The sequence below is a fragment of the Oryzias melastigma genome, linkage group LG4 (genome assembly GCF_002922805.2).
Source record: "Oryzias melastigma strain HK-1 linkage group LG4, ASM292280v2, whole genome shotgun sequence".
NCBI classification, from domain to species: domain Eukaryota; kingdom Metazoa; phylum Chordata; class Actinopteri; order Beloniformes; family Adrianichthyidae; genus Oryzias; species Oryzias melastigma.
The window spans coordinates 9,426,475-9,441,419 of NC_050515.1; the positions used below are offsets into that span (position 1 = coordinate 9,426,475).

General features: G+C 37.0%; 1 protein-coding gene across 2 annotated transcripts in view; it reads left to right on the forward strand.

Moving 5' to 3' along the window:
• The window catches only part of negr1 (neuronal growth regulator 1), a 181,020-nt gene that overhangs the window by 107,180 nt on the left and 58,895 nt on the right, over positions 1–14,945 (forward strand). For both annotated transcript variants that reach the window (XM_024278316.2, XM_024278315.2), the window contains exon 4: positions 786–917. In XM_024278316.2, coding sequence (XP_024134084.1) covers positions 786–917 — 132 coding nt within the window. The remainder of the gene's footprint in view (positions 1–785; positions 918–14,945) is intronic.

The window sequence follows — 14,945 nt, forward strand, 5'->3', positions numbered from 1 at the left end:
GTTCCTGAGCGTGGCTGTATCTGCAGCTCACTGCGGTCAGCACTCTAGGTGCATGACAGCTAACGGGACTTTAACATTAAATATGTGTGACCAGTAACAACATTTAGCTTTGGATGCACCTAAAATACGTGAAACAGTGCAGCAATCTGCATCTTGGCTGCAACTATTAGGTGTCGCCAACATGTATTACCATCAGTTTTTGAGCTGGTCGCACCTAAATAAGTGAGAATAACATCATGCTTAGCGAAGTACTTTCAAAGTTTGCTATGAGGAATGAGATATAAAATTTGAATCCTTGTTGGAATTTTATTTATAGTGTTTTTCTAGAAAGACAAACAATGTGCCTAACATCATTTATAGTGACTCTTGGTAGCTCCAAGTAAACTCCAAATACTCCGCTATTTCCATGTAAACAATCGTCCACTGCCCCAACCGGAAATAACTGAGCGGCCGTGTACCGAAGGCGGAAGCAGGCCGTGCATATAGCCTATTGATGCATTTTTCTTCAATGCCAAAGAGCCACAACGGAGAGTTTAAAAGAGACGCATGTGACTCTGTAGCCACATGTTGCAGAGCCCTGTACTATTCTACCCATGTGCATTATTTTAGGAGTTACAAAATCTTTTTTTCAGCTTGTAATGAGAAATCTGTCTCCAATATGTTGCAGCTTTGCACTCACAACAATAAAACAACTATACCGTGTGCTGTACAGATTGTCTTGATTCAGCTTTGTATTCCCTGTTGACCTTTTATTTTTCAACTTTTGCTCTTTTATTTGTTCTTAGGGAAGAAATATGAGAGCGGAGAATATCTCAACATCACTGGCATCACACGAGACCAGGGTGGGAACTACGAATGCAGCGCTTTAAATGACATCGCCTCTCCGGATACCAAAACAGTCAAAGTCACAGTCAACTGTAAGTATGTCTATTCTATTCTATTCTATTCTATTCTATTCTATTCTATTCTATTCTATTCTATTCTATTCTATTCTATTCTATGTATGCATCAACACTTATAGACAAATAAAAAAGCAAAAATCCACAGATGAGCGTTCGTCATAGCTAGTCTAAGAATTCCCTTTTTGTCAGTGCATGTAGGTCATTTATTCACACAATGCAAAGGTCTGACTGTTCTAAGCACCATTCCATTATGCAGGTAATGAGTCTTTCCAAAGTGTGGGGAGATGGTAATTAGGAGCGCAGGCATTAATGAATGATACCGGGTTTTAGCTGTTGTGATCACATGAAACGTAACTGTCTGTGAAAAGCCACAGAGAACTGCTGCTATTCCTTCTCTTTCTTAACTTAGCATTTTACTCAAATGTGTGTTTTTTCTGGATATGTTTGCATCTCTCTGCTAAATTCCTCTTTTGACAAAGCATGTTTGCCAGATGAGGGAAATGAGGCTCCATGGGATGCTTACATGTTTTGTAACAATAAGTGAAGCAGTTTGTGTTTCCATTTCCTCTCAATTGTACCGTTTTTGTCATTTTATGAATCCAATGAGCCAGACGTGGGTTTAGCTGTAAGGACCAGTTATTCAGACTTCCATAAAGATATAGTGATGACTGTTTGGGCATCTTCATTTTTGACTCTATGAAGCCCATTAAATCAAAAATTGACATTTATTAAATAGTTTTTAACTTGTTAATAAAATCCACAAAAATTTTAATATAACCTTTTATGAAATGTAGATGTTATCACTTGTGAAGCATTGGGTGATTTATTTATTTTTTTTAAGTTTTTGTTCACTATAATATTAGTTAAGGATGCAAAAATATTGACTTTCAAGGAGAAAGCATCCTATTAACCCACTGTCTTTAATTTGATCCACACATTTTTAACATGACTGTATTATAAAAAAATATGTATCAACAAATTTCAATGCAGCATGTTGTCATTAAAAAAAAAGAATAATACTTGTTAATCTCACCAAAAAGTTTTGAAAATTAGCCAAGCGTTTTCCCGCCAAAAGTGTTTTTGAGATTTCATGGAAGCAGCCATTTTGAAATGAGCAGGAAATCCCCTTGCACTGCCCCTAGTGGAATGATGATGAACTACAGGACAGAAAACATGGGTCCAGTTCTATACAATAGGTTTTTTTGGGGGAGGTATGGGTCATGCTACTGAGACTCAGACATGCACAAATCAAAGTTGATACAAATGGTTATATAAGGTTAAAAGCAAAGAAATTTTTCTCAGTGGTCAGAAATTAATTCAACCAAAAACATATATGGATTTTCATTTGGTGCTGAATAATTCAACTTTACATGATTCATAGCTGCATAACTGGATAACTATTAAGCCTAATACTTACAACTAAGTGCACAGCCTTATCAGCCCTTCACAGAATGATTGTGGAGTTAACTTTTCATTAGGATTTTAAAAGTCTGTGTCTTATCTCCAAAGTGTTTGTTTGGGGGATTTAGCGACAGCCTTTTCATGGTCAATGATCATTGAAATGGCCCAAACTCTGCAGAGATTCCTCTGAAACGGAGATTAAAAAAAAAGTAGCTCCACCAATCCCTGCAGCAAGATTTTTATTTTATTTATCAGCTGTTATTATCTTTAAAGGTGGAGACACTGTTCATGTTGTCGCGAGATAAGTGATGAGTATCTGAAAATGTAATATCTCTTGACATGAGATATCAGACACTTGAGCCAATTCCAGTGCAAATAAGCTGCATTTTAATTTCAAATGTGTGAATAATGTTTAGTCTCATTGATGGCTGTGTCTGTGAACGCTTTAATTCACTCTTTGTTGCTTATCTGCTGCTTGATTTATGGACAACATAGACGTCCAGATAAAGACCTATGCTTGTTTCACAATTACTTCACCCATGAAAAGTTTTTTTTTTTTTTCCCCCCCGTTGGTACAACTGATAAACAATTGGAAATTAGCAACATATTTACCAATAAAGTATTGTCAATAAAAAACTAGTAACATTTCTATTTGATTTTTTTTATTTTTATTATTATTATTATTTTTTTATTTTAACCATTTGTTAGCAAATTGTTTCTGTTTCTTTCACATTTCTGGCAGGTTTTCTTTTAATAATGAAAATGTCAACTTTGATCTAGATTACTGTGATGAGAAAGTGTAATCAAATTACTTTCAAATATATCAGTGGTTGTGTTTCCATTGACTATGAAATTAAATTAGCAATAATACATTTGCCTAATGGAAACAACAATTTTGAAAAAACTTGCATTTATCAAAAAAAAATGGGCTTGTAGGAGGTCTTTTTTGAGAAATTTACATATTTTACATATTTTTTTCTAATTAAATGAGGCAGTCCCACAGCATGACACAGCTCATCAATAGTTTAGCGTGGCGTGCGGAATTGTTGAATCCACAGCTCCTCTGTAAAATCACCAACCACAATTTTCCAAAATCGCTTCATCTGTAGCCGCTCCCACATAGCTTGCTGCTCCATGGCTTGAATAAGATGCCGACGTCTCCTTTGACAGGTGATGATGAGCGCTAGAGCCGTGACAGAAATTTAAATGTATCTGCTGTAAATTAAAGTATTGTTCACATCCGTCAACATGTTTTTGAATGACTTGTATTTATTCACACAATTATGATTTAATGGAAATGGTATCATTACAAAATTGTGTGTGTTTTTTTATATATATATTCTTATAATTTGTATTCAGTTTTGCGCGTCTGTATAATGGAAATGTAGCTGCTTTTCTTCATAGATGATTAAGGCTGAGAATTCCTGTTAAATTTATTTCTGTGTCAAACCAATTTCACTCTGTCAAATTTATGATCTTTGATTAATCTATTTAGTTTATTTCATGTATTTTCCACAATAAAGACAAAGGAATCATAAAAATACAAATATGTAGATATATCAAATCAATTTAAAATGTTAATTCATTAAAATTGCTCCTACACGTATTCATTCAGTTCACACACGTGACACGTTGAATCCATTAGGTATAATTATTTTCAAATAGAGCTCAATTATTTTCTCTAAAAGGAGTGGGAAGAAGCATATTTACATAACCCCGCCCCTATTACGTTTTAATTAACTTAAATATCCCCTCTTCACCCAATTTGCTTGGTAAAAAAAAGTTCAAAGTTGACATTTTACTCCTAATAATAAAGAGGAGCTTTGAGTTTGCTGCTTCTAAGAGACATTGAAACATATTTGTGTTTGCAGCTTTGACCATTTTTTCTCCACACTTCTACTCTTCTTCTGAAATTGAATAATAAGTGCAGCCGAGAAGAAGCCAGCAGGCATCCACTCTTCACTTCCTCCGCTCCACCTTGCTGCACTTCCTCTTATGTGCGAGAAGATGAGAAGCATAATGAGAAGATCATATCTTAATCTGTTGTACATCATTCATGCTCCACTGTCCCACATTAGAACGTATTCGTCTGGTAGCGTGAGGCTTTAATGAGACCTAAGAGTGCCGTACTCTCAACCTAAGATTTAGATTTTCATGAAAAGTAGGAAGAAAAGACGATCATTACATAATAGGGAAAAAAAAGAAATGACTGGGTTTGAAATCATATAAGGGAGAACGCTCATTTTGTTCTGCTGCTTTGCTCCCATCATGTCAATGTTTTCTTTTGGAATTTTGCGGATTTAATCTTCTTTAAGACCCACCATGATGAAAATTGTGTATTTTTTGTTTTTAACATGTTCTTGTGGCATTTTTCTAATGATGGAGGACATATATGAAGAAAATTAAGCTTAAAAATAACATTTCTAATTATCTCTTTATTCAAATTGTTGTGGATCAGGAGGAGATGAAAAAAATCAGTTTGAAAAAGAGCAGATCTCACTCATCCACTTGTAAACGACTTCATTTTCCTCATCTGAGCTGGAATCTGGTTTAAAACGGAATGGGTTGATGATGCCAACATTGCTTACCATTTTGGGTTGTAAGCTATCAGAGGAGCATGTAAATAGAGAGCTCTCAGCAATTGGAGGGAAGCAGCCTTACTCTGTTTTGATGATCCCGCCCACAACTCTGAGCTAATTTCAAATGAACGACTGTACTATGACCAAATCCTAATTCTTACCCTACCCCTCCAATTGCTCCATTTGTAGTGGCATTTGAGGCTTTAATGGTGTCCGAACTTTAAAGGGTTGTGACTTAGGGCTAGCTATCCCTCCACAGGTATGGTGTTCCGAGTCGCACTGTGCTGCAGAGGGAAACACATTTCTACACACTGAAGCACAGAAGTTTACAATTAAATGCAAATAATGACTTTTTCTTTTAGCACGACTTAATAAAATTATTAAACTAAAGTTGTTTATGTATTTTCCGGGCACAGCTACTTGCTAACGTTGATGACCGGCAACTATTGATGACATCATCGAGTGGGAGTAACGTCCGAACACTATCTGAATTATTTCCCTACTCACTATATAGTGAGTTTGCCATTTTGTAGTGGTGTCTAAATCTACAAATCAAAAATCAGTGTGTATCATTGCTCACTACATTAGCGTATATGGACCACAATGCATGAAGGCCGAACAATTTTTGCAAAAAATGGTGTTTAATTGTAATTTTTATAAAAAAAACATTCACATTTTCATCATCAGAACACAGTGGAGTCACAAATAGACGTGAAATGTTCATATTGATATGATATTCACTTCTTTAAACCGGTGATAAATTAGGCATTAAAAAAAAGAAAGAAAGCAAAGGAGGGAGCTTGATGTCCAAACTACTTTTAAAATTCAGGGCACTAGATAGTATTTTAGTAGTTAGGGATTAGGGTGGGAATTTGGACACGTCATATATCTCCATTTTTAGGGCTAAGGGTATAAAGAGAAGTCGTAAGGATGGAGGACTTTGGATTCAGGCTTTGTCCTAGAAAACAACGCAGGTTTTTTTTTTTTTTTTTTTAAAGAAGAAGGTTTTAAAATAGATCAAAAGATGATTGTAGTTGTCCTTTAATCATCAATCATAAACGTTGAAAGTACAGGGATTCATTAAATGAATTCATGTTTTGAATTCTTATGCTGAATCAACATGTCTCTGGATTTTATAGTTAACTAACTTGTGGAAGTATGCATTTACACGACCTCATTAAAGCCCTGACAATGATAGGCCTTTTGTCATTAATAGGAGTTAGGTTCAGTGAAATAAAGTCAAAGATCCATTAGTCCTGTCTCTTGTTTTCCTTTTTTATGAGTCTAAGAAGACAGCTTATGGATGAGTGACACTGACATTTCATGGGTTAACAGCTTAATTAAGTATGAGCAAACACGCTCTTTCAAAACAATCACTTTTTATAGTTAGTAGTACACTTGATCTCTGGGCTAATTGCAGATTAAGGCCGCTAATTAAAATAAGCAAACTAAAAGTTAATGGAAATAAAATTAAGCTCCTTCGTATTTGCAGTTTTAATAACAGCAGACCATTAATCCAGAAATTTGGCCTTCATTGATATGAGTTTGAGACGGCAGGTTTGAGTCCAGCTCTTCCAAGCTCAGCTTTGATTCCTCCAAAGCTCTAAAGACAGCTTTGATTAAATTACCGGTTTGAGTGGCCTCCTTGCTTTTATACTTCCGGTGATAAATGAATGCCGACTTTTATCAGTTGAACCTTGAAGGATGGCAGCCATCCAGTAGGTTGCACGATAATCTGATTGGCTGAGGGGGCCTCCTTGGCGAAAGGATCTTTCAGCTGTGATTTAACCCAATGAAATGTTATCTCTGACCCGCTACTCAGATCTGCATATTCATCTTCCCTGCAGGTGGGTGCAGTTATTGGCTGGAATTCTCTCTGCACAGTGGGACTCAAAAGCATAAATATCGCATTTAGAGCTAGAAGGATGAATGGGAAGGAAACCACTGTGGAAAACCTCCGTCTGAGATGAAAAACCCAATGTTTGATTAATTGATGAAGCTTTCTAGTCACAGAGTGAAGACAGGATGAAGGGATCCTTCACTAGTATTACAGATAAATTAATAACTACAACCTGTTCCTGTTTCAAGATACGAAATCCAACATGTTTGACCGCGCTTTGTTGTTTATAAAGCTCCAAACACACTCGTCTGCTGTTCGTTTCTGTGCCGCAAGATGTGATTTGACAGTCTGCACTAACTTTAGAAGGGCGCAAAAGGAAAGCAGACAGTCGACTAGCTTTTGATGTATTTTATATTTCAGATGAAGTTGTTTGAAACCACACCAGATGTTCCTGATTTCCTGTATAGCTTTGCATTTTCACACGAAAAGTCAGTTTTCAAGGGAAAAATAGCATGAAGACGACGGGTTTGTAATAACTTTTGAAATAGTCTTCCTCTTTTACTATATAGCTGATTCAAATGTTTTATCTTAAAGCAGAGCTGCATTTCCTTTAAGGTTATGAGATCTGTAAGACTTTTTTGAAATACCAAGCTGTCGAAACAGTTGGATGAAATATTTGTTTGGTTACTCTGAAGAATTGCTTCTTGTTTTATCTGTGCATCTGTATTTTTGATCCACCGTAGAAAAGAGTATGCTTTTGTCCCTGTCTTTTGCTGTTTCGTTTGGACAAGAGCAGACGCTTCTTTTCTTCATTGCTCTGTTTTAGTTGCTTTGTGGAGTGCACCCTGTATGCTTCAGCGTGTGCCAGCCATTTTCACGCCCTCTTCCTCTTCCAGCACCCTGCAGCTGTGAATTCTGCTCCCATATGCACCATGACTGTGTTTATAAAAACAAAAACACTTTTTTCCCCCTCTGTTGTCTTCTGAGAATTGTTGACTGGCAAAATAAAAATCATAAAAATCATTTTAAGTAGGGACATTAGTTGGAATGCTACCTAGGGCTGGGTTGATAGAATCGATTATTCGATTTGAATCAATCTAAGTTTAATAGATCAAAAGTCAATCCATAAAAATAGAAATCGATCTTGTACATGAAGCTAAAGTCCGCAAGCTTGATGGTAACAATTAATGGAATTTTACCATAGGACGGCTAATGCTAACAGCCTGTCGATGTAAAAATACATTGCTGACTAAATGAACATGCTTATATACTCACAGGCATGAATTTTCCAAACTCTATAAAGGAAATATTTTTAAAGTAACTATTTGTGGTCTAAAGCACCATTATTTTGCTTATTCTTCTTGAAAAAAGGGTACTGCTATAGCGCGAGCTCTACCTAGCAAGTGGGCAAACTGAAACGCCCTCTAGGAGAAGCAGAACAATGTTTACAATATTAATAATCTGAATATTTTTGTTAGAACTTCTCCTTTTGAGAAACCACGACACTGTATGCTATTGATCCCATTATCTCACTTATAAAATTTTACAGTATGTGAACTGTAACAGATAAATATAAAAATATTCAAAACAAATAGTAGATTATTAATGTATTTCTAAACAAATGTGTCTAAATCTGTAAACCGTGTAAATTCAAAATTGAACTGAATCAAATTGAATTGAATTTAGTGGATTGAAAGAATCGAGAGAGAAAAATTTATAAAATGGAATTATATGAAATTATAATTGATACACAGCCCTAATGTTAACAAGTATAATTACGAAATTCGTATTTAAAAAAAAATAAAAAATAAAAAATAAATAAAAGCTAGTCCCAATCCAAATTCTACCTTTCGCCCTACCCCTCAGTTTGTAGGGGTATTTGTAATGCTAGGGTTGTCCCAACCAGTTATTCAAGGGCCTACCCTCCAAGCGGTGGGATACAGAGCCCTGCGTTGCTGTTTGCCATGGAGGAGAAGCATTGTCCTTCACATGGATACCCTCTGAAGCATAGAAATGTAGATTTATATTTAAGTAACGACCTTTTGTTGTAGCACGACCTTTTTAAAGTTATAAAACTGCTGTTTATATGTTTATTCAAGTGCTGGAAGCTCTGCGCTAACATGGGTTAGCGGCAACCATTGGTGACGTCATCGAGTGGAAGTGGCGTCTGAATTCGGAGACACTATGGCCCAATCTGAATTCTCCCCTTCTCCTTAGCCCTTCTCCCTTCGCCGCCTTTTGAAGGAGGAGTTTAAGTGTGTGTCCAGAAAATGTATTTTTTAAGTAAAGTCCTCCCCCGCGAGGCTAAACAGCGACGCACTGAGAAGCACTTTTCTGGGGGTCATATGCGTTCTGATCCACAGACATTTACATTTAAATATAAGTAATGACTTTTTATTGTAGAGCAACCTTTTTAAAGTTATAAAACCGCTGTCATGTATATTCAAGTGCTGGCAGCTCCACGCTACAGCTAGCGGACCGGTGATATTGGTGACGTCATCGACGAAAGTGACGTCCAAAATATGAGAGACTATTTTGCATAACTTTCTGTTTGGAGGGCCAAATGAAGGACAAAGGAGAGGGGCTAGGGATAAGGGAAGAATTCGGATTGGGCCTATTTCTCCATAACTCTCCGTTTGGAGGACTAAATGTAGGGGTAGAGAGAAGGGAGGAATTCGGATTGGGCCCTAATAACAGTTGTTCTGCACAGTCACCTGATATTTGGAGTCCAGGCTCTGGAAGATCTGCATCATCATCCTCTGACAGTTGTTTGTGGGAGTCATAACTATCTCAAAAAAAAAGATACAAGGTACAACCATCCTATATTGCATTGTCAAGTAATGATGATAAAATGTCCAATTACTGCTGGAGTGTGGGCTTCTCCTCGCAGTATTTCACCGACAGTCAATATAGTCCCTACTGGCTGCATAGGCGTTCATTTAGATTTGACGACAGAACTTTGACACTCTGTTTATGTGAGCACGATTGCGGGTACCAATAGAGCGATAACGGTAAAAGAAGTGCTCATTTCACATCTTAATGAAAGGTTTCTTTCTCTGTGTTTTAAAAATGTGGTACAAAGTCTCGCTTTGCACCAAAGTGAAATACTCCGGCTTAGCAAATCAAAAGAGATGGCTTCCTAGAATTGGATTCTGATCCAATCCTAAGTAGAGTAAAAAGCAAAGTGCCCTCAAGCTGTTTGGATGTAAATCTATCTCTCTACATCTCTCCAAAGCTCTCATCTTGATTGCTATTTGGATGTCTCCATGCATAAGGGGTTTGAATAAATGAGAGGAATCTTGATCTCCTGCAAAACGAATGTTCTGGTTAGTAAAATCTCAGAATACGTTGGCTCACAGAAACTTCATTCTTATGCATGGTCTGCAGCTTCATTGACTTAAATTTCAACCTACATTTATTCAAAATACTAATATGTGTCGTAACACACTCGGCAGCTTATAGGGTAAAATGTGGGACTATACAAGTGAATTTCTGACGTACACCAGATTGGTGCCGTTTCACTATATCCTGACTGTCGTAAGCCAGAAATGTCTGACTGGCTCTTGTTGATTCAGGGAAATTTGTAGGGATTTATGAACCTTGAACCATTTAGTGTTAAACACAGACAATAGATTGGATCCCTGCTGACATCCCACACAGTCCTGCAACACAAAGATGGTTATTTATATTCCCTGTATTGTTTAAAAAAGAAGGAACACAATGTTCTCTCTTTTTTGAATTGAAATGTTAATGAATTAATAAATGTTGGCAGTAAAACCCCTTCTAAAAGCAGGACAATGAAGCCCACAGATGGCAGTGTGGAACAGTGTCTGTGTGTGTAAGCTGACAAGTCATGCACTGATGAGTCCATTTTTTTTAATTGCAGTGAAAACTCATTTCAAATCTGGCTGAAGAGGTGGGGTTATGAATTGATCTTTTAATTAAAAAGCTGGCGTTCCCAGTTCTCCTGGCACATAAAAGTTTGTAGCTAAATAAATCATATTTACTCTTTAAAGACAACAATCAGTCATCAATAGTCACCCAAATATTGCTTAAGACGTTCAGTGAAATGTAGATCTGGGTTGAGGTGATCCATGATGATTTTAAGGTCAGATTGACCAAAATGTTTTGACAAATCAGTATCTGTCAACATTACAGACGTGCGAGTATAATCTGTTCTGCTGACAAGCTGAGGATAACATAAATGCATAAGAATTTAGTTTCCAACGAACCCACAACTGCCCATTTGTCACCCTCTATAGCCTTATAGGGCTCATTTTTCTGCCATGCCTGTGCTATTCCTGGACCCAACCCCTCACCCCCATCTGTTGGAGTCACAGCGACTCCAAGTGTGATTTACAACGTGGCCACATCATTCTCCAGACACTAAATTGCCTGGATTATTGGGGCTTCATGATTTTTTAGTGCACTACTTTGCATTCCCTCCGAATCGTGCGGGTGCATTGTGCGCCATATGATGATATAGGACATGCCAGCAAGTAAAAATTGTAATTATTGATTTTGACTGGGTTTTATGACCGTGATTTGTCTTAACAGATTCCAGTGCCAAAGTCCAAATTGGAATTATTTGAAATTATTGATCTGCATATAAAACTATTGCATTCTGGACCTCCTTCAGCGCTTTGAAGGATTTTTTTTTCTCTTTTAAAGAGTAAAGCTTCATTTGAGTGACTGCTTTTTAAAGCGATTCCAAGTAGATTTTCAAGCTTAAAATCCTGAGAAATCAGATATGTGGTTCATTGATTCAAATGGGACAGATCCCTCTCCCACTGTTCCTGCTTCACCAGCCCAAGCCAAGAACACTGAAACTTAGCTGCTCACTTCTACCATTGGTGCCACTCAGAAATCAGCAAGATAATAATAAAAAAGTTAAAGTCCCATCAGTTGTCACACACCTAGATGTGCAAAATGTATTATCTGCATTTGACCCATCCCGTGGGGGAGCGGTGAGCTGCAGACACAGCTGTGCCCAGGAAACAATCCAATCCTTTAATGCTGAGGGTCAAGCAAGGAGGCATTGGATCCCATTTTTAGTCTTTGGGGTGAGTCGGCCTGGATTTGAACTCACAACCTTCCAGTCGCAGTGTGAAGGTAGAAGGAAACTGTTTTGTTTCCCTTTAAACACTAAAACATGAAAAATGACACCAGCGAGTGTAGCGTGCAAGGGCTGATCACAATTCCAACCTAAGTATCAGCTGTTACATAACCAAAAGTGTAATGATACATTTATTAACTTTTTTACTTCACATGATGAGATAATAATTATCCTGCAAACAGAGGAAGTGGATTTTGAGAATTTCAAAGCAAAGGTTAAGGACTAACCTCTGTGAAGGTAAAGTTAATTTTTAACATGAACACCAAGCAGGAACAGAGTGAGGGGAGGGCTGTGACAAAACTTACTAAATAGTTTCAAGATCAAAAATAAAAAAGAATTTAAAGTACAAATTTGTTTGAGTCTTTCTAGGAATTTTTTTTAAGTCTTTCTTGAAATTCAAAGAAAGAATCAAAGTTTGACATATTTTGAACAATTTATAATAAAAGCCATATGAAATTCAAAATGCACACTTCCTGGTATTAAAATACCATTTTTAATTGTTCCCAGCAATAGAAAGTTAGTTTTTGGATTCAGCAGAGAACAGAAGCAACTTCACGGACGTCTTTAACCTTCACAATTCAAAATTGAAATTCCCAGCATTCATCTAGAGTTCATCAATTGCTGTCCACCTCATTTAATCTACCTTGTGGTTGGGTCTATGATTCAACGCAACTTTTATCTGTCAAAATATTGTCCGTACAGACTCTTAGCAGTTATGGGAAAGCAAAGCCACATAAAGGGAGCGCAGGTATGGAGAAAATTCCCCTCGGGTTTCAATCTTGTAACAGAGACACTTGACTCTCTGTATGGGGTTTCATGTATCGACACACCTGCCTGGGCCACTGTGTCCGCTGTCTGGATAACAGTACAGAGCGGCAGCAGGTCACCCTGATGCTTTCACAGACTTCAGATAATCAATGGGTCAACAGAATGACACCAATGGGGGATTACAACCGCTCGCTAAGCTGCTGGAAGTTTCTTCTTCTTTTTTTTGTTTTGATTTTGTAACACATATTACTGAAAAATATAGATTTAAAATAAGTCTTTGTTTTAAATTTATTTTAAGTAGAAATACTTCAAACCTTCAAAAATGTTCAGATATAAGTAATATCTAATATTTGATTAGCAACGATCTTCCCACAATCTTAAAATATGCACCGTAGGTGAAGTGGTGACTCTAAATTGTCCCTGGGTGTGTATGTGTGGTTGTTTATCTCTGTGTTGCCCTGTGACTTTTCAAGAAGTACCCCACCTTTGCCCAACTGTAGCTGGGATAGGCTCCAGCAACACTATGCCCTGAAATAGATTAAGCTGATTTAGAAGATTGATAGAGATTTCCACAGAAATAATTCTACTCAAAAGAAAATAAAAAGTCTGTTCTAAACAAATAAAGCTAACACTGAAAGTTAAAGTTCAGTTCATTTAGAGTAAAAACTAAAACTTGTTATGTACATAAAATAATACAATTCAGTCCATGCTTTAGTGCTTGTTATGTGTTCCAAAAGGCCAGTAAAGGTGGAGAGGTTTAGCCACCTTTGTGGATTTTTTTTTTTTTTTTCAATAACTTTGAACTGCATTCTGAAGTCTAGTGTTAACTCTTGTTCTTAACACTTGTGTTCCCTCCTTGTAAAAGATATATTTTTTAAAACTACTTGTCAAGAACTGTTAAGGAATCTTAGAAGGGGAAACTTGCAGCGGTGTGTAAAAATAGTGGAGGACATTAATTAGAGGGTACACTATAATGATGCAAACTGACAGAATGTCACAGCATCAGCAACGTGTTAAAAGTGGTACAAGCACGCTGAAACAGTCATGGTCATCGTGGCCGTATGGGCAAAGCAGAACTATATAAGCAAGACTTGGAAAATACTAATAGTATTTCATGAAATTGTGCATCTGTAACTTTAGGTGTTGTGCAGATCCTCCTTTGTGAGCGTTTTCAATGTTAGATTGATATCAGCATTTAGCATTAGCATCAAAAATGCTTTCCACTTGACAAAAAATATGTCTCTTGAAGGAATTTTGGTGAAATGCAAAACGATTTGTGAAGTTTTTAAAGTAATAAATTGTTAACACATTGGATACGCATTTTTTTTGATCAAAACACAGCTGTGTCATGCTAGATAAACCCAGCTCTGTCTAATGTTTCCATGTGCATGTCCCAAGTCTGGGTCAGTGCCTAAGGTCAGGCTAAGGAAGGATAAGCAATTGTAGCAGTGAAGCCAAATCTAATGTGCTAACCATGAGGGGATTCACTAAGACAGCACGTGATGGGAGTATTTAAAAGACATGTTTTCATTAGCACCCGTGAATGCAAAGCCCAGGCTACAGATAAATATGCATACCAATACCAGTACATAACTGTTCACCAGTATGGTATCTACCAGTGACGTGTGGTGAGGTTCATGGCTGGTAAGGCAGTCAGATTTACAAACATGAACCCTACAGAGTAGCTTATTTACCATTTGATTGACAGTTAAAGTCTGTTGTTTAAAATGTAATTTCAACATTTTTCTTCTGTTTGCAAACTGTTGCATAGAAAAAAAATAACTAAAATTGTTATTACTGACTTACTTTTACTTATCAATTAAATCCGTGCGTCACTCCTTCTGAAGAAACAAATGAATAACTTGTTTGTAGAAGTCTTCCTTTTCTTTCTTCAGTTTTAAAAATATCTCTGTCTCAGTGAAGATCACTGCCAGTGAGGTGTTGAAACAAATTCCTGAGTTTAGACACATAATCCTCCATCTAGAAAATGATCCCAAACAATGTTAAAAAAATATCTGGACAGCTGCATTTGACTTGCTATGCCTAACTCTATTAACCCTCTGCCTTGAGACACGCGTACTGCAGTGAGGCAGGCATACTGCCTGTCCCACTTATTGTATTTCTAAAGCGCATTTTTAGCAGATCTAAAAGACTAAATAAGTCACAAACTGGCATCAGTGTAATCAGACAGATGGTGAGATATAGAAAAATTAAGTAATTGAAAATAAAGCATCTTTTATGTTGATAGAAAGACAAAAAACAGTAAATTGCATGCATGTGTGCAGCTCCAGTCAGTGGTTGGCAGGGCAGGCACTGGCTGCTGAAGCCTCACCTGCAGA